We start from the raw sequence: 19,014 nt of genomic DNA on the forward strand, positions 1-19,014 counted from the left end.
AATTACACTGTTTCCTGCTTCTAAGTTATGTATTCAAATCAGCTCTTTTTAAGCAATTTTGTTAGTCCAAACAAACTGAACAAACGGAAAAAACTGTTACTTACATTCAATAATTTATCACAACTTCTTTTTTCATATATTTGTACAAAAAATCTTTGTTAAACACTTATGATGTACCAGACATTGGGAAATCAAAGATGAATAAGACAGATGATATTCTTTCCTGCCTGGAGCTTACAATGTAATGGGGAGACAGCCAGCAAATGAATATAAACAAATATAACAATTCTAGAACATAGAAATAGTAAGATACTGTGTTAGAGATTACTACATAATAGTATCACAGAATATCCCTCTTGAGAGTGAAAGACAGGAAAATCTTTTCTTAAAAAATGATATGTAAAGTGATACTGACAGTAAGCTCCTCCTTAAAGATGTTTGAAGAAGTACTTTGCAGAACTCAATGGCCATCTGGTAGGAAACTTCTAAAAACTGAAAGAAAGCCAGTATGACAATAGAGTGAAAAAGGGAGAAATGGCAATATATATAGATGGGTGATGAGGCAGGGACTAGATCACTTTTATAAGTCATAAATAAGATGTTTGGAATTTACTCCAGTGGTAAGCCACTTGAAGTGAAAGGAGTTGCTTTTTATGTAAAGCCACCTTTTGCCCTGCTTCTTTGGAAATACAGCTTGAGAGATTCTTTTTCCTAAGCCCTGAGGAGTTACATTTACCCTTGTTTTCTACCTCAGAGGATTTATTACTTTTGTCCAGGATGGCTGATACTTTTCCTGGATAAACTTGATGATTTGATACTTTTTGTCGGTGCCTTGGCAACATTCTGCCCTACGACTGCTTTATTGACCTTTCAGGGAGTGGTCCATATACTGCAGACTATGTAAATGAAATGATTACGGTCCAATGAAGGAATGGGTTGTCATTTTGTGTCCTTACAGGGAGAGACAGGCCTTGAAATTGACAAGATGTTTGCTTATAAGGCATGTTGTTAGTTGCCATCGACTTTATCTTGTTAAGCTACCCTTTCAAATTTTTTGTTCAGCTTTTTTACTTCTTCATTTCTTCCATTTGCTTTAGCATCTCTACCCTGGAGAACAAGTTTCAGAGTTCCTTCTGACATCTATTTTAGTCTTTTCCTTCTTGTCTTCTTAATGACCTTTTGCTTTCTTCCTGTATGATGTTCTTGATGTCACTCCATAAGTCTCCTGGTCTTCGGTCATTAGTGTCTAATTCATCAAATCTTTCTTGAGATGATCTCTAAATTCAGGTGGGATATGCTCAAGGTCATATTTGGGTTCCCATTTGTTGTTGTTGTCAGGTGCCATTGAGTTGGAACTGACTCATAGCGTCCCCATGCACAGCAGAACGAAACAATGTCTGATCCTGGACCAACCTCACTATTGCTGCCACACTTGACGTCATCAATGATGCCACCTGGCTGATCCATCTCATTGGGGTCTTTCTCTTTTTCTATGACCCTCCACCTTACCCAGCATGACATCCTTCTCCAGCGACTGTTCCCTCCTGACAATATGTCCAAAGTGTGAGAGGCTAAGCTTAGCTATCCTGGCCTCCAAGGAGCACTCTGGCTGCACTTCTTCCAAAACAGATCTAGTGCTTCTTTTTGGCAGTCCATGGCACTTTTAATATTCTTCTCCTACACCACAACTCAAAGGCATCAATTCTTCTACGATCTTCCTTAGTCACTGTCCAGCTTTCGCATCCATACGAGGTTATTGAAAATACCGTGGCTTGGGTCAGGTGCACCTTAATCCTCAAGCTGACATCTTTGCTCTTCAACACTTTAAAAAGTTCCTGTGCAGCAGATTTGCCCAATGCAATATGGCATCTGATCTGACTACTGCTTCCACGAGTGTTAATAGTTGATCTATGAAGAAAAACGTGGCGTCAGGATTGGAGGAAGACTCATTAACAACCTGCGATATGCAGATGATACAACCTTGCAACCTTGCTTGCTGAAAGTGTAGAGGACTTGAAACATTTACTGACGAAGATCAAAGAACACAGCTTTCGGTATGGGTTGCATCTCAATGTCAGGAAAACAAAAATGCTCAACCAGTGGACCAATAAACAACATTCTTATCAATGGAGAAAAGATTGAAGTTGTCAAGGACTTCATTCTTCTTGGATCAACTATCAACACTCGTAGAAGCAGCAGTCAAGAGATCAGACGACGTATTGCATTAGGCAAATCTGCTGCACAGGAACTTTTTTAAAGTGTTGAAGAGCAGAGATGTCAGCTTGAAGACTAAGGTGCGCCTGACCCAAGCCATGGTATTTTCAATAACCTCGTATGGATGTGAAAGCTGGACAGTGAATAAGGAAGATCGTAGAAGAATTTATGCCTTTGAGTTGTGGTGTTGGAGGAGAATACTAAAAGTGCCATGGAATGCCAAAAGAACCAATAGATCTGTTTTGGAAGAAGTGCAGCCAGAGTGCTCCTTGGAGGCCAGGATGGCTAAGCTTCGTCTCTCGTACTTTGGACATATTGTCAGGAGGGAACAGTCGCTGGAGAAGGATGTCATGCTGGGTAGGATGGAGGGTCATAGAAAAAGAGGAAGACCCCCAACAAGATGGATCAGCCAGGTGGCATCATTGATGGCGGCAAGTGTGGCAGCGGTGGTGGGGTTGGCCCAGGATCGGACATTATTTCGTTCTGCTGTGCATGGGATCGCTATGAGTCGGGCCCAACTCGATGGCACCTGACAACAACAACAACATTACATATCCACAAATGACAATTATTTTGCATCATTCTTTTTAACATGGAAAACACTTTAAATTGGACTGCTAAAAAGTTTCTTAGATGACACAATTAAAAGCTACCATTTTTTTTCTCTTCAGTAGCAAACAATCTTCAGGATTCTTCAGCGTATATATTAAATGGTAAAGTAAAGAGTAAGGCTGACCCCACTGAAGATACAGAAATATTAAGAATACAAATACCAGCTCGGCATCTGGATCTGTTGTTTAGAGCTTTGAATTGCCGGTTTTCCTACCTTTCTCCCTCCCAGCCACTCTGGCAGCTGCTATTGTTTGGGAACCATTCCACAACTCTACGGCAGGAAGATGGTGGCCACAAAGATGGTGAAAAAGTTGCTGGAGTTGATCAACTCTAGGCTTCAACTTGTCACGAAAAGTGGGAAATACAAGCTGGGGTACAAGTAGACTCTGAAGAGGATCAGTCAAGGCAAATTGAAACTGGTCATCTTCCCCAACAACTGCCCAGTCCAGCCTTGAGAAAATCCGATTAAGCACAGCGTGCAGAAAATACTAGAGTATGTACACTGGCTATCATTGATCCAGATGATTCCTGTATCATTATAAGCATGCCAGAACAGACTGGTGAAAACTAAGTTGTGCATTTTTTTTTTTCTTTAATAAAATTGGCTGGAGCTTGTTTTAAAATAGAAATACAAAGATCAAACCAAAACTAAAGAAATATCATTTATTCTCAGTAATGTATCATGTATAATGAATACTCACCAACATGAATGGGAGCTGGAAATAATCCATACTCATGTTCTCCTGGAGCATACTCCAGCTTCTCTTTTTTCAACTGGATCAATCTGCTCTTTGGGCTGTGGTCAGGAAAAGAATGGAAAGCAATCAGACAATAAAAATTCTTCCTGTGGCCAAATATAGACAATAGATCACCCCCATCAAGTGTATTTGTTTTAACAGTCACTAAAACCTTCTGGTGTGATGCTATAGGATCAGCACTGGACTGTGAAAAACAAGGTTAGCAGTTCAAACCCACCAGCTGCTCCCTGGAAACCTTACACAAGGCTATAATGAGTGGGAACCAATTCAACAGCACTTAACAACAACAAAAAATTTTAATGCGTGTATTTTGAAGTATGGTGTCCTGGTGTCGTGCTGTGGGTTAATGCACTAGACTACAAAGTCAGTTTGAACTGCAAGGTTGGTGGTTCAAGCTCACCAGTCACTCCTTGGAAACCCTCTAGAGGGTCGCTATGGGTCGGAACCAACTCAACGGCATTTAACAACATTTTGAAGGAGTTTAAAGTTCTTTTTTGGAAGAAAGTAGCAAATACTGTCATACATTAAAAATAAAAAAGGAATTGTCTTTTAGGATTTATACATAAGAAATAGGCTTTTTAGTTTTCTCCAATAGTTTTGCAGAATGAACCCAATTTCAGATATAATAATGATAATTATTTTATATTTGGTTAATGATTTAGAATTCATAAAATATTTCCTCATGGTATCACTTATATCAATCTTACAAAGTAGGTAAGAGAAAGTATTAGTTCTGTTTTATAAAACTGGAAATAGATATTCTATTAAGGCAAGTTAAATGACTTGCCCTAAGTGGTAGCGGAAAAGAAGGTGATTTAAGATTAAAACTCTAGTTTCTTTTTCAAATCTTAACTACATTATTCTTTTTCTTTATTCTACAATAATATTTCTTAGGTAAAATTTACCTTGTCTACTCATCTTATTGTGTTTCCTAATGTTTGATAATTTACATGTTATTATAATGGAATTATATTTTGTTAGATACCTTTTCATATTGCTCAGAGCTGATGTATAAAAATCTGACTGATTTTTGTGTCTTAACCTGTATGCTGCTTCTTTTGCTGAATTCATTTATTTGCTCTAATAGTTCCCTTGTAGATTCTTTAGGATCTTTGTCATCTGCAAAAGGGATAGTTTTATTTCTTCCTTCTCAACTTGGATTTTATTTTGTTCTTGCTGAATTGTCCTGGCTAAAACTTTTAGTACAATACTGAACAGTAGTCATGAGAACAGGCATCCTTGTCTTATTCTTGATCTAAAAGGGAAAGCTCTGCTTTTCTCTATTGAATGTGATGTTAGCTGTGGTATTTTCCTCAATGCCTTTTGTCAAATTGAAGGATTTCCCTTTTATTCCTACTCTGTTGAGTATTTCATCGTGAAAGGGTGCTGGATTTTATCATATGGCTTCTCTGCGGCAATTGAGATAATCACTGATCCTTTGCCTTTGTTTCATAAAATTGTGATATATTACATTGAATGGTTTTCTAATGTTGAAACACCCTTGAATTCATGGGCTAAATTTCACTTCATAATGTGTACAAACCTTTTAATATGGTGACAACAACATGGGAGTTTTTCTTTCTTTTAATAGTCCGGACCATGTAACCTGTGTGGAGTGGCAGATAAGAGCATTTGGTTCTCATTTTGTGTTGTTAGTTTGCCTTGAAGATTCTAATACTCCTAGCCATCTTCTGCAGTATTAATTTGTTTGTGTCACTATTAGTTCAACTCACTAAAGAAAAAATTATTTTTTGCCTATTGGAATGAAGGGCAGCAACGCTGAACTGGATTTGGTTGCTAGTATTTTGATCTTTGCATCTATATCCATAATTGGTATAGGTCTGTGTTTTCCTTTTCTTGTGGTACCTTTGTTTGGCTTTGTTACCAAAGTAGTGCTAACCTTAACAAAGTAATGCTAACTTTATAAAATGTGTTAAGAAGTGAGTTTTTATCTTCTTTGAAGAAGACTGTTTGGAATCACTGTTTTTTTTTCTTGTTGTTTTTTTTTAAAGAAAATTTTAAGGATTGAAATAACTTCTTTAAGTTTTAAGTAGAGTTTCCCAATGAAGCAATCTGGTCCAGAGCTTTTCATTTTTGGAAATTTAAAAATTATAAATTAAATCTCTTCACTGGTTATGAGTTTGCTGATCTTGTAACAATTATGAGTGTGCTAAAACTAATTTTTCAAATACAAAACTGAGAACCCTAAAGAGGTTATGTTATTTGTAGAACCTGGATTTTTTAATTATTAACTTTTAGACTTGGATCTTTCCAGTGAATCATTTATTTGTTTATTCAGTAAATACTGAGCACTCATTAAGTCCAGGTCCTTTTTAAAGTACTAAGAATCAGTGGTGAAAAAGACAGTTTACATTCTAATTGATTACAAAGGCAATAAGGAAATAAAAAAAATAAGCAAAGAAAATATCAGAAAATAATTCAAGCTAGGAAGATAATTCTTGGATAATTATTTTACGGTAAATGATCAGGGAAGTCTAATCTGAAGAAACAATATTGAGCTAAGAAGTACACATTACTGAGATTTCAGTTAGGAGAGGACCTAGAATATGGAGAAACTCTAGGCAAGGAAACTTGCTGATAGAAAATTCCTGTTGGAATGAACCTGGACAATTAAAAGAACTGAAAGAAGCTCATATGGCTGAAATAGGCCAAGTCAAGTAAGAAACTAGGTCATATAAAAATTTAAAAGATGGTTAAGAAGTTTGGGAATAGTTATAAAGGTGGGAAAAAACACACCCTAGACTGATCTCCTATATCTAAAGACTACTTTTTAAATTTAAAATACTTATCCAAAATAATCATTTTAAATAGAAAAATACATTTTTTTCCCTAACTCAACTAAATATCAGTAACAATCATAGCCAACTAGAATAAATAAACAACTTTGTCTAGAAACAAGCACACGAAAATCTGGTATATGTTCAATTAGTTTTAAGATTTACCTAAACTAATTAGATAAGGAGCTATGGTAGAGCAACGGTTACGAATTGGGCTGCAAACCTTAAGGTCAGCAGTTCGAAACTACCAGCTGCTCCGCGGAAGATAGATGAGGCTTTCTGCTCTCGTAAAGATTTACAACCTCGGAAACCCTGTACAGGGTCGCTATGGGTCGGAACCAACTCGACGGCACTTAACAACAACAAATTAGGTATGTTGCTGTTAAGCACCTTTGAGTTGGTTGTGACACATTGTTATTGGTGTTGTTAAGTGCCTTTGAGTCAGTTCCGACTCAGTGACCCTGTTTAGCTGGTGGGTTTTAACTGCTGACCTGTGCATCAAAGTCCAGTGCTGATTCTACAGCACCACACAAGGAGTACAAACTAATTAGATATGTTGTTGTTGTTAAATGCAGTCAAGTTGGTCCTAACTCACAGAGACACTGTATAGAAATTTTGAGGAGTGGCTGGTGAGTTTGAACCACTGACTTTATGTTTCAAACCAACCTTGCAGTCTAGTGTTTATCCTACAGTGCCAAACTATTAGATATAAAAAGTTTTATTTAGCTACTAAAACAAGACTGGAAGTAAAATTGACGTTTTACCCTGCTGCCATAAGGGCTAAGTAAAGAAGCATATAACAGACTGCAGTCAAATAAAAAATATTTTATATCCCCACAAAAAACACATATCATACGGGCAAAGAAAAAAATCTAAGATCACTTCAAATCTAAGATCACCTGGGTTGTTCTAGTTCTCAAAATAAATGAAATATTGAATACGTTCTCTAATTACTGACTTGCTAACAAGAAGTATTTTATATTTTGATTTTGCAATATAGATGTCTAAGGTATATGATGCTACAGCACAATGAATTATTTCATATGGCCTGCTTTATACCTCCCACCAAAGTTTTTTTACTCTGCTGGGTCTGGGTAAGAGAAGATGTGGATAGGTTTATATGATTCAATGAGTGGTTAACAGAGTTTCTTTCTGTGTGATTGTAAAAACTTGTAATTTTATTTTACAAAAAATGTATAAAATGAGCCATCTCAGAAGAAGAAGGAGGGATTTCACTATCATTAAAGATGAGCCAGGAGTGGAAAACACATTTCTTAAACATCAAGAAACAAGTACAGCTTAGTGACTTTGGGCAGGAGGCTTGCTTGCAAAGTGGTGTATATCCTGGCACTTAACTGGAGGAGCTTGATTTGCTGACCCAAGGAGCCAGAGCTCCTCCATCAGGCTGAGACTTATAATGCAATGGTATGCTCTGTGGGCATTTATCAGCAGTCCTAAAGAGTTTTATTAACAGAGCAGAGCACAGGCCAGGTCAAGGGGCTGAGGGTCAGAGAGTGGCAAACCTGTGAGCATGACAGAGGTGAGGTTATGAAGAACTATGCTCTGAACATTTATTATACTGAATTGTAACCTAACTTCCCTAATAAACCCCAAAACTTTGAGTATAGTATCTGGATTCTGTGTGGTCAGTATTGTTGTTGTGAAGTGCCGTCGAGTCGGTTCTGACCCATAGCTGACCCTGTATAGGGTTTCCGAGGAGCAGCTGGTGAGCTTGAACCACCTACCTTGCCGTTCAAATGGCTTTGCAGTCTGGTCACTATAATGGATCATTAAATCCTGATGAGAAGTTGAGTGAGAGGGATGGTTGGTGCACTTTTTTTTAATAGATGTTAATCATGTGAGAAATTATTTACCTGGTTCTTGGCCAAGTATGATTCTGGTTTTGATTTAAGCACAGCCACTTATTTCTCTGTTAGTGACAACATGGAATTTTTCTCTTTTAGTAGTCTGGATCATGCAATAACCTCGGTGGAGTGGCAGGTAAGAGTATTTAGATTTCTTTTAGTGTTTGTTAGTTTGCCTTGAAGATTTTAATACCTCCTGGCATCTTCTGTGGGTTAATTTCTTTATGTGTCACTATTAGCTCAACTCCCTAAGGAGAAAATAGTTTTTTGTCGGTTGGACTGAAGCTTGGCAATACAGAACCATGATGTTGTTAAATGCTGTCCAGTAGGTTCTGACCTACTGACCCTGAATGGGCTTTCTGAGGAGCAGCTGGTGAATTTGAAATCACCAACCTAGTGGTTCAAAGTGACTTTGCAGTCCAGCATATTAACCCACAGTGCAACAACAGGACTGATTACATAACAGTAATCAGATAGTAAGCTTCTATTATCTGTTGTTACTTTTTATCTGTGGCTGAAGCTGTAAAAATGAAACCACAATTTTTATATATGTGTGTGTGTAATAAATGAAAAAAAAAAAGCAAAACCCTTTCAAAGAAGGTAATTAGCTTTTATATAATTATCTTCTGTTTATAAATGTAACCCATTCAGTTATTTGTGACTAGCTATCTCCCTCAGAGAAACTTTGGGAGATTAAATTAGTTTGAACAATTTATCACTCAGATCACTATAGCTCTATCTAATTCAAACAGGCAGCGCTACCATTACAGAGGAAAATATGTTTACAAATATTTAAGAAAAAAATAAAATAGTTACAGTTCCTAATGTTGTTGTTAAGTGCTGTTGAGTTGGTGCTGACTCATAGCAATCCTGTATAGGATATCATTTAACCACCAGCCTCCTGGTTAGCAATCAAATGCTTATCCTATAGCACCATACCAGGAATTGTTAATTTGTATTATGTTCATCTTAAATATCCTCTATAACCATTTCTTGGTTTTAAGTATTCATCACTTATATTCAAGAGTCTTATCAACAGTGATACATTTTTATATTGTCTCCTCAAATCCAGGCGATTTTAAAATAATAAAACTATGAAAAATTAAAACTCAAGCTGTCTTTGGAGTTTTCTAGATACATACTAAATCAAATTAAGATTTTTTTATACATCTTATAAAAGGGGATTTAAAAAATATATATAATACCACTCATCTGTCAGTTTCTTGTACTGTGGTGGCTTGTGTGTTGCTGTGATTCTGAAAGCTATGCCACCAGTATTTTAAATGTCAACAGGGTCACCCATGGTGGACAGTTTTCAGATGAGCTTCCAGACAAAGACAGACTAGGAAGAAGGAGTGATGAACTACTTCTGACTATGCAGTCACTGAAAACCTTATGACTAGCAAAGAAACACTGTCAGATATGTTGTTGTTGTTGTTATGTGCTGTGGAGTTGGTTCTGATTCATAGCAACCCTATAAAGGGTTTCTGAGGCTATAAATCTTTATGGGAGCAGAAAGCCTCATCTTTCTACCATGGAACAGCTGGTAGTTTCGAACTGCTGACCCTGAGGTTAGCAGCCCAATTCGTAACCACTATGCTACCAGAGCTCCTTACTGTCAGATATAATGCCAGAAAATGTGTCCCTCAGGTTGGAAGGCACTGAAAATGTAATCGGGGAAAAGCTGCCTCCTCAAAGTAGAGTTCACTGTGATGATGTGAATAGAGTAAAGCCTGTGGAGAAAAGTCCACAGGACCTTCATTTGCTGATGAGACACAACACAAAATGAAGAGAAACAGCTGTAAAAATCCATTGAAAACTGGAACATGGTATGTACAAAGTATGAATCTAGGAATATTAGAAGTTGTCAAAAATGAAATGGAATGCATAAACATCGATTTAGTTAGCTGAAATGGACTGGTATTGGCTATTCTGAATCTTACAACCATATGGCTTACTATGCCAGGAATGACAAATTGAAGAGGAATGGTGTTGTACTGATTGTAAAAAGAAAATACCCAGATCAGTCAGGAGGTACAATGCTGTCTGTGATAGGAGAATATCCATACACTTACAGGGAAGCCCAGAGTCCTGGTGTGGCACTGTGGGTTAACGTGCCAGAATGCAAAGCCATTTGAACTGCAAGATCGGTGGTTCAAGCTCACCAGCTGCTTCTCGGAAACCCTATACAGGGTCGCTATGGGTCGGAACCGACTCAATGGCGCTTAACAACAACAACAGGGAAGGCCAGTTAATACCACTATTATTCAAATTTATGCACCAACCACTAAAGCTAGTGAGGATGAAATAGAAGAATTCTATCAACTTCTTCAATCTGAAATTGATTAAACATGCAATCAAGATGTATTGATCATTACTGGTGACTCGAATGCAAAGATTTGGAGAAAAGAGGAAGGATCAGTAGTTGGAAAATATGGCCTTGGTGATAGAAATGATGCTGGAGCTTGCATTCCAGAATTCTGCAAAACCAATGATTTGTTCATTTCAAATACCTTCTTTAGACAGCGTAAGAGACAAATATACACATGGACCTCATCAGATGGAATACATAGAAATCAAATTGACTACATCCGCAGAAAGAGATGATGGAAAAACTCCATATTATCAGTCAAAACAAGGCCAGGGCAGACTGTGGAACAGACCATCAATTACTCATATGCAAATTCAAACTGAAGCTGAAGAAAATGAAAACAAGTCCACGAGAGAAAGCCAAAATATGACCCTGAATAAATCCCACCTGAAATTTAGAGACCATCTGAAGAACAGATTTGATACATTAAACACTAAACACCGAAGACTAGAAGAATTGTGGGATGACATCAAGAACACCATACATGAAGAAAACGAAAAGTCATTAAGACAAGAAAGAAGGAAAAAGGTCAAAATGGATGTCAGAAGAGACACTGAAACTTGCTCTCCAGCATAGAGATGCTACAGCAAATGGAAGAAATGAGGAGGTCCAAGAGCTGAACAGAAAATTTCAAAGATCTGCTTGAGAAGATAAAGCCAAATATTACAACAAAATGTGCAAAGAAATGGAGTCAGAAAACCAAAAAGGAAGAACACGCTCAGCATTTCTCAAGATGGGAGAACTGACGAAAAAATTCAAGCCTCGACTTTCGTTATTGAAAGGTTCCCTGGGCAAATTATCGAATGATGCAGAAAGCATCAAGAGAAGACGGAAGGAATACACAGAATCACTGTACCAAAAGGAAATGGTAATATTCAACTGTTTCAAGAGGTAGCATATGATCCAGAGCCAATGATACTAAAGGAGGAAGTCCAAGGTGCATTGCAGGAATTGGCAAAGAACAAGGCACCATGAATTGATGGAATACAACTTGAAATCTTTCAAGAAAGTGAGGTGGAACAAGAGGCATTTACTCACCTATGCTAAGAAATTTGGAAGACGACTATCTGGCCAACTGATTGGAAGAGATCTGTATTTGTGCCCATTCCAAGGAGAGGTGACCCAAAGGAACGCCGAAATCATCAGACAACCTCTTTGATATCCCATGTGAGTAGTTTTACTAAAGGTAATACAGAAACAGCTGCAAGCATACATTGACAGAGAATTTCCAGGGGTTCAAGCCGGATTCAGAAGAGGCAGTGGAATGAGGGTTATCATTGCTGATGACTGATGGATCTTGGCTAAAAGCAGAGGATCCCAGAAAGATGTTTACCTGTGCTTTATTGACTATGCAAAAGCTTTTGATTGTTTGGATCATGACAAGCTATGGACAACATTGCAAAGTATGAGTAAACTGGAACACTTAATTGTGTTCATGAGGAATCTGTACATGGACCAAGAGGCAGTTATTCAAACAGAACATGGGAACACTGAATGGTGTAAAATTAAGAAAGGTGTATGACAGGGTTGTATTCTTTCACCATTCAACCTGTATACTGAGCAAATAATCTGAGAAGCTGTGTTATATGAAGAAAAACGTGGCATGAGGATTACAAGAAGACTCAATAACAATCCGTGATATGCAGATGATACAACCTTGCTTGCTGAAAGTGAAGAGGACTTAAAAACATTTACTGATGAAGATGAAAAAGCACAGCCTTCCCTATGGATTACATCTCAATGTAAAGAAAACAAAAATCCTTACCACTGATTCAATTAACAACATTCTTATCAATGGAGAAAAGATTGAAGTTTTCAAGGACTTCATTCTTCTTGGATCAACTATCAGCACTCATGGAAGCAGCAGTCAAGAAATCAAACAATGTATTGCATTAGGCAAATCTGCTGCACAAGACCTTCCTTTTTTTAAAGTGTTGAAGAGCAGAGATGTCAGCTTGAGGACTAAGGTGCACCTGACCCAAGCCATGGTATTTTCAATAACCTCATATGCATGTAAAAGCTGGACAGTGAATAAGGAAGACCGTAAAAAAATTGATGCATTTTACTTATGGTGTTGGAGGAGAATATTGAAAGTGCCATGGGCTACCAAAAGAACCAATAGATCTGCTTTGGAAGAAGTACAGCCAGAGTGCACTTTGGAGGCCAGGATGGCCAAAATTTCGTCTCTCATACTTTGGACATATTGTCAGGAAGGAGCAGTCGCTGGAGAACGATATTATGCTTGGTAAGGTGGAGGGTCGGAGAAAAAGAGGAAGACCCCCTCAATGAGGTGGATTGGTCAAGTGGCAGCATCGATGGACTCAAGCGTGTCAACATTAGTGAGGTTGGCCCAGGATCAGGCAGTGTTTCGTTCTGCTGTGCATAAGGTCATTCTGATTTGGTAAAGACTCAATGGCACTTAACAACAATAACAACATACTTCAGTTTTAGGTGCATGGTGGCTCTATAAGATAAGCACAGGTGCTCAGTCACAGCCTGGAAGATGCTTCTGGAAGAACCACCGCAATAGCTACCCTAGTAAAATCCCAAGTGCAGTTCACTGGCATTGGTTGGTGACGGCGGTACTAGAAAAACTACATTTGTGAAACATCATCTGAGTAGTGAATCTGAGAAGTATGTAGCCACTTTGGGAATTGAGGTATATCTCCCTTGTATGCCATACTAACTGAGGCCAATTAAATTCAATGTGTGGGACACGGCTGGTCAGGAGAAATTTGGGGGACTGTGCAAAGGCTATTATATCCAAGCCCAGTGTGCCATTATAATGTTTGATGTAATCACAAGAGTTACTTACAGACCATGCCTAACTGGTATAGGTATCTGGTTCGAGTATGTGAAAACATCCCATTGTGTTGTGTGGCAACAAAGTGTTGGGAGTGATTTGAGCCGAAGGTCTCAGACTTGGGGGTAGTTTAACCGAAGGACTGCAACTGAACAGTTGTGGTCCAGAAAATCAGGCTGCTCCCAGGTCATTTTGCCCTCCTGAAGAACTTGCAGGGCTTCTTCGGGGGACAGGGAACTTGCAAAGTTTTATCCTTGTATGACCTTCAGTTCAAGTCTGAAAAACCATCTTGCCCTATCTCTGTCTCCTTAGCAAACAAAAGTTACATTCTTCTGATAAAGTCCTGTTACTGAATGCATCAACAACACCAGATGTTATTCTTTTCCCTGCCCTTAGCACTGTCCTTTGATCTGTGTATATAATAAACCTGCTGAACGTATTTCGGGGCCCAGTATCTCCATCAGAGTGCTGAGTCCCACCTGGTTCCAACTTAATTTATTTCAATTTTATCTTTTATTTCTAGTCTCCCGTCATGCCTACTCGGGTTTAATCTCCCTATGCGGGTCACGGAGTATAGCCACTTGTTAGGTTTATGTGGCAACAAAATAGAATTTAAGGACAGGAAAGTTACAGCAAAATCTTCCACCAAAAGAAGAACCTTCAGCACTATGATATTTCTGCAAAAACTAACTACAACTTTGAAAAGCCCTTCCTTTGGCTTGCTAGAAAACTAATTGGAGATCCTAACTTGGTGTTTGTTGTAATGCCTGTTCTTGCCCCACCAGAAGTTGTCATGGGCCCAGCTTTGGCAGCACAACATGAGTATGATTAAAGGTTGCGCAGACAACTACTGCTCTCCTGGACGAGGATGATGACCTGTAAGAGAACAAAGCTAGAGCCCAGTGTCAGAAGTCTAGTTTTATAGGCAACTGTCCTGTGATGTCAGTGGTTCAGTGTGTTTGCCACTTTATTATAAAGCAAAGAAGAACATGTGCTAATCTTTGGGATGTTGAAGCAGATGAATGGGATTTGGAGTGAATGTGGCAGTTAAAAATACCTTCATTTTTATGGACCTGCATATCTAGTTGTTGGAATGCAGTTGTTTCCTTTTTGAGTTTCAAATATAACTGTTACAGTCACATCACAACATTCAGTGGTGAAATCTTGTTACTGTCATTCCCATTCCTTACCATTTAGAACCAGAATAAAGTTGTATTTCAAATATCTTAAAAAAAAAAAAAAAAAGGATAAGCACTGGACTGTGAATCACAATGTCATGGTTCGGGCCCATCAGCTACTCCGTCAAAGAAAAATGAGGTTTCCTGCACCTTCACAGATTTACAGCCTTAGAAACCCTACACAGAACGCTAAGAGTTAAAACCAATTGGATAGCACTAACAACAGATTTTACTGAACCTAACGTAGTGGTTACGACTCGGGCTGTGAACCGCAAGGTCAGCAGTTCGAAACTACCAGCTGCTCCGCGGGAGAAAGATGAGGCTTTCTACTCCCGTAAAGATTTACACCCTCGGAAACCCTGTACAGGGTCGCTATGAGTCGGTTCCGACTCCACGGCACATAACAACAACAACAACAACAACTAGTGTAGTGGTTACGAATTGGGCTGTGAACCGTAAGGTCAGCAGTTAGAAACTACCAGTTGCTCCGCGGGAGAAAAGATGAGGCTTTCTGCTCCCATAAAGATTTATAGCCTCGAAAACCCTGTTCAGGGTCGCTATGGGTCGGAACCGACTTGACGGCACTTAACAACAACCACGAGCGGAGGAGTATAAAAGGGTAGTGTAAAAGTTTAATAAACTTGGCTGTTAACTGAAAGACTGGTCATTTGAGTCTGCCCAAAGCTGCTGAAATATTAGCTAGTAAAAACCCTATGGAACACAGTTCTATCCTGACACACAAGGGGTTGCTGCCACGATCTGGTGTTGATTATGGCAACTGGTGGTGGTGGTAGTATCACTAGTAAAAGAACTGTCGTATTTACTAAACTCATAATAGAGGAGAATGTGAAAATCAAAAGGAAGGTCAAGTTCTGTAATTAAGTAATAAATTAATAAAATGTTTCACTATTTGCCTACTTTTCAGGTTGGAAAGAAGCATACTGATGTTCCTATACTGAACACAGTGTTAAAAAACGATTGTTTTTTATTTCTAGGATTGAATGCCCTTGATGATTTTTAATAATCATAACATACATTTTATGGGATGTATTACAGTTTGGGTATTTTTGCAGAACCCTTAATTTCCATAGAAAAGCCTGGTGATATTCTGGGTTAGGCCTTGTACTGCTAACTGCAAAATCAGTGGTTCAAACCCATAAGCCACTCCATGGGAGAAAGACGAGGTTGTCTGCTCCTGTAAAGATTTAGTCTTAGAAACTAGTCATAATGTACTCAACAGTAGTAGATTTTGTTTTGTTTTGTTTTTTGGATTCACTTTCCAGAATATGTTTCAGAGTAATTATTAAATTCTTAAAAAATAACTATATAAAAGATTTCACTTCTATCAATTATGATATTACTGCTAATTATGACAAGTTAATTATCCATTTGCTCTTGTTATCTATAAATGGTTTCTGAATTTTTTATACAACTGTTTAAAGGTCTTGACTTTAAGTACAAACTGGGACGTCTAGAAGAAACATTACAAATACCTCAGCAAAGAACAGTTAATGGATATTTTTGACATAGTTTATGATATATGACAGAAAAGTTTTATGGGTACAGCTAACAGCATCACCTCAAAGAGACATCTGTCAGACTATATAAAAGGGCAGAATTAGAATACTGAATTCATGAAAATAACCTATTTAAACTAGAAACAGAAAATAAAGAATGACATATCAAGGACTGATTAACGAATGAAATGATTTAATTGTAATAAATGAAGACAGAATGTTATCTTTGTTATGTTAATGACACAGGATTAGTAAAAGATGTAGCTTGTTTCAATCGTCTTTGAAATATAAAAGATTACACAAGCAAGTGAAAGAAGCAGAGGCTGCAGAAGAGAGATGAAGATCACCAAAGAGCCAAGGAATAGACACTAACAAGAGAAGGAACTTCCCCCAGAGTTGACAGAGAAAGCCTTTCCCTAGAGATGGCACCCTGAATTTGGACTTCTAGCCTTCTAGATCACAGGAAAACAAATTTGTTTGCTATATACTCACTTGTAGTATTTCAATTATAGCAGCACTACATAACTAAGACATGAGTTTCCAAAGCAATCTGATCTTACCTTAGTCATATCCCAAGCAGGACCCCAAGACCTGAACAGATTTTCTGGAAGGATATGGGAGGATCATTTATTGTGAAAACTGCTAGCAAATCAGGACAGAGACCCTGTATAGAAATTTCAAGGAGTGGCTGGTGTGTTTCAGCCACCAACCTTGTAGTTAGCAGTCCAATGCTTATCCGACAGTGCCACACCAGGACTCCTGGATATTCATGGGGGTTTATTATAAGGAAGTATTAAGAACATGGGAAACTGCACATGGGGTTGACAATGGCCATGAGAGTTGTGCCAAGGATTTTTTTTTTCCTTCACAACAATACCTCTGCTCATTGTTTGAGGGTAGCAAGGGCTAGCTTGAGAGACTTTCACTAGGAAACCTTACTCTACCCCTATAGATCCGGATCTTTCCACTTCAGCTGTGTTTTTAAAAAATTTTTAAAAAAGTTTTATTGTGAATTATGTGATACTTATTTACATGGGAGAACATTAGCTTTACACTCATCCTATCCTGTTTCGTTTCACTGCAATGATTATAATCCCCTCCATGCATTATCAAACAACCAAAGGGTACACCCGGCAATCCGCCCGCCCCCCCACCCCTCAGTCGCCAGCATACAGCCCCTCTCCCTTCCTGAGTCCAGAGTCCCTAGCTGCTCCATCTCTCCATGTCATCATCTCTGCCTCCATCTCTGGCGTCACTGCTTCTCTGGATAGGGTCCAGGCACTCTGATCCTCTCCGTTTATGGTCCCAGGGACCTCCATACCTCATACCTCCCCCCCTCCTTTTGTTACAAAACGTCTACCTTTACATTTTCAACCCTCACAGGGTTTTATGCAAAACAAAGGCTCCACAGGAAGCCTCCTTCACTGGGCAAGTTCTAGCCCCCTTTAAAGTATTCCAATCAGTTATAGGCTGAAGACGGGCTTATAAACTTTCTATGGTGACGTTTCCAGGCTATTCCTGTCTCGCTCCCTCAAGTGTCTATTTTATAATGGTATGCCAGGGAAACAAAGATTCAAAAGACAGCCAACATTATTTCTCCTCTTACCCAAACCATGCCTCTTCAGCTGCCTTTTTGTTTCCAAACACAAAGAACATTTTAAATTAACATGACTAAAGTCCTTCATGGATGTCAAACCTCCTGTTTAGCCATGGTATAAATCAAAGAACACAGAATTCTTTAGGGCAGGGTTAGAGAGATGGAAACACTGCTTTGAAGTGTATAGACCTAGATGGAGGCTATGCAGAAAAATAACAGCTTCACATTTTGTTATTTTCATTAAAAAAAGTTTCCATGATTCTGTAGCAACACTTTTGGGCATACATTTGTAAATGTTGTAGAAATTGTAGAGAAGGAAAATTTTATTTCTTGATGATTTTTATGAAATAAAAATATTGTTATAATAACTTACATGAATTCTTATAAGATTGTATTATCAAAAAATCAAAGTATGTATTAATTACGCTATTACTCATTTCAGTCAAAATTACTTCCACACTAACTTATAATAAAATTGGTATGGACAAGATGTTTCAGGCTCATTTTGTGCTTTTCTTGACCCAATCCTGAACTAGCCATTTCTCCAAGGGGCTCTGGTTCCTTTCAGTAGCAAACATAGTTAGAAATCATACTATGCACACTGAATGTGCTAGTTTGGTGTCATTGCTTTTAGGCCATTTTAGATAATAGAGCTGGTACAACAAGGAAGTTTCTATGGTTCAAACAAACATATATGAGGTTGTTGTTGTTAGGTACCATCAAGTCGATACTGACTCATTGAGAGTGACCCTATGCACAGCAGAACGAAACACAGCCCGATCTTGGGCCAACCTCACTACTGTTGCCACGCTTGAGTCCATCGATGTTGCCACTTGGCCAATCTATCTCATTGGGAGTCTTCCTCTTTTTCTCTGACCCTCCACCTTACAAAACATGATATCTTTCTCCAGTGACTGGTCCCCCCATTACAATATGTCCGAAGCATGAGAGACAAAGTTTGGCCATCCTTGCCTCCAAGGAGCACTCTGGCTGCACTTCATCCAAAATGGATCTATTGGATTCTTTGGAAGCCCATGGCACTTTCAATGTTCTCCTCCAACATCATAACTCAAATGCATCAATTTTTCTATGGTCTTCCTTATTCACTGCCCAGCTTTCACATGCATATGAGGTTATTGAAAATACCATGGCTTGGGTCGGGCCACCTTAGTCTTCAAGCTGACATCTTTGCTCTTCAACACTTTAAAAAGGTCTTGTGCAGCAGATTTGCCTAATGCAATACCTCGTTTGATTTTTTTTTCCTCATAAGCAAAAGCTACTAGAGTTAGTTTCAATTTTAT

General features: G+C 38.4%; 1 protein-coding gene across 1 annotated transcript in view; it reads right to left on the minus strand.

Moving 5' to 3' along the window:
- ASH1L (ash1 (absent, small, or homeotic)-like (Drosophila)) overlaps positions 1 to 19,014 on the minus strand; it is a 329,236-nt gene that overhangs the window by 98,513 nt on the left and 211,709 nt on the right. The window contains exon 8 of the mRNA XM_006861559.1: positions 3,528 to 3,622. Coding sequence (XP_006861621.1) covers positions 3,528 to 3,622 — 95 coding nt within the window. The remainder of the gene's footprint in view (positions 1 to 3,527; positions 3,623 to 19,014) is intronic.

This window comes from Chrysochloris asiatica, unplaced genomic scaffold (genome assembly GCF_000296735.1).
Source record: "Chrysochloris asiatica unplaced genomic scaffold, ChrAsi1.0 scaffold00042, whole genome shotgun sequence".
NCBI classification, from domain to species: domain Eukaryota; kingdom Metazoa; phylum Chordata; class Mammalia; order Afrosoricida; family Chrysochloridae; genus Chrysochloris; species Chrysochloris asiatica.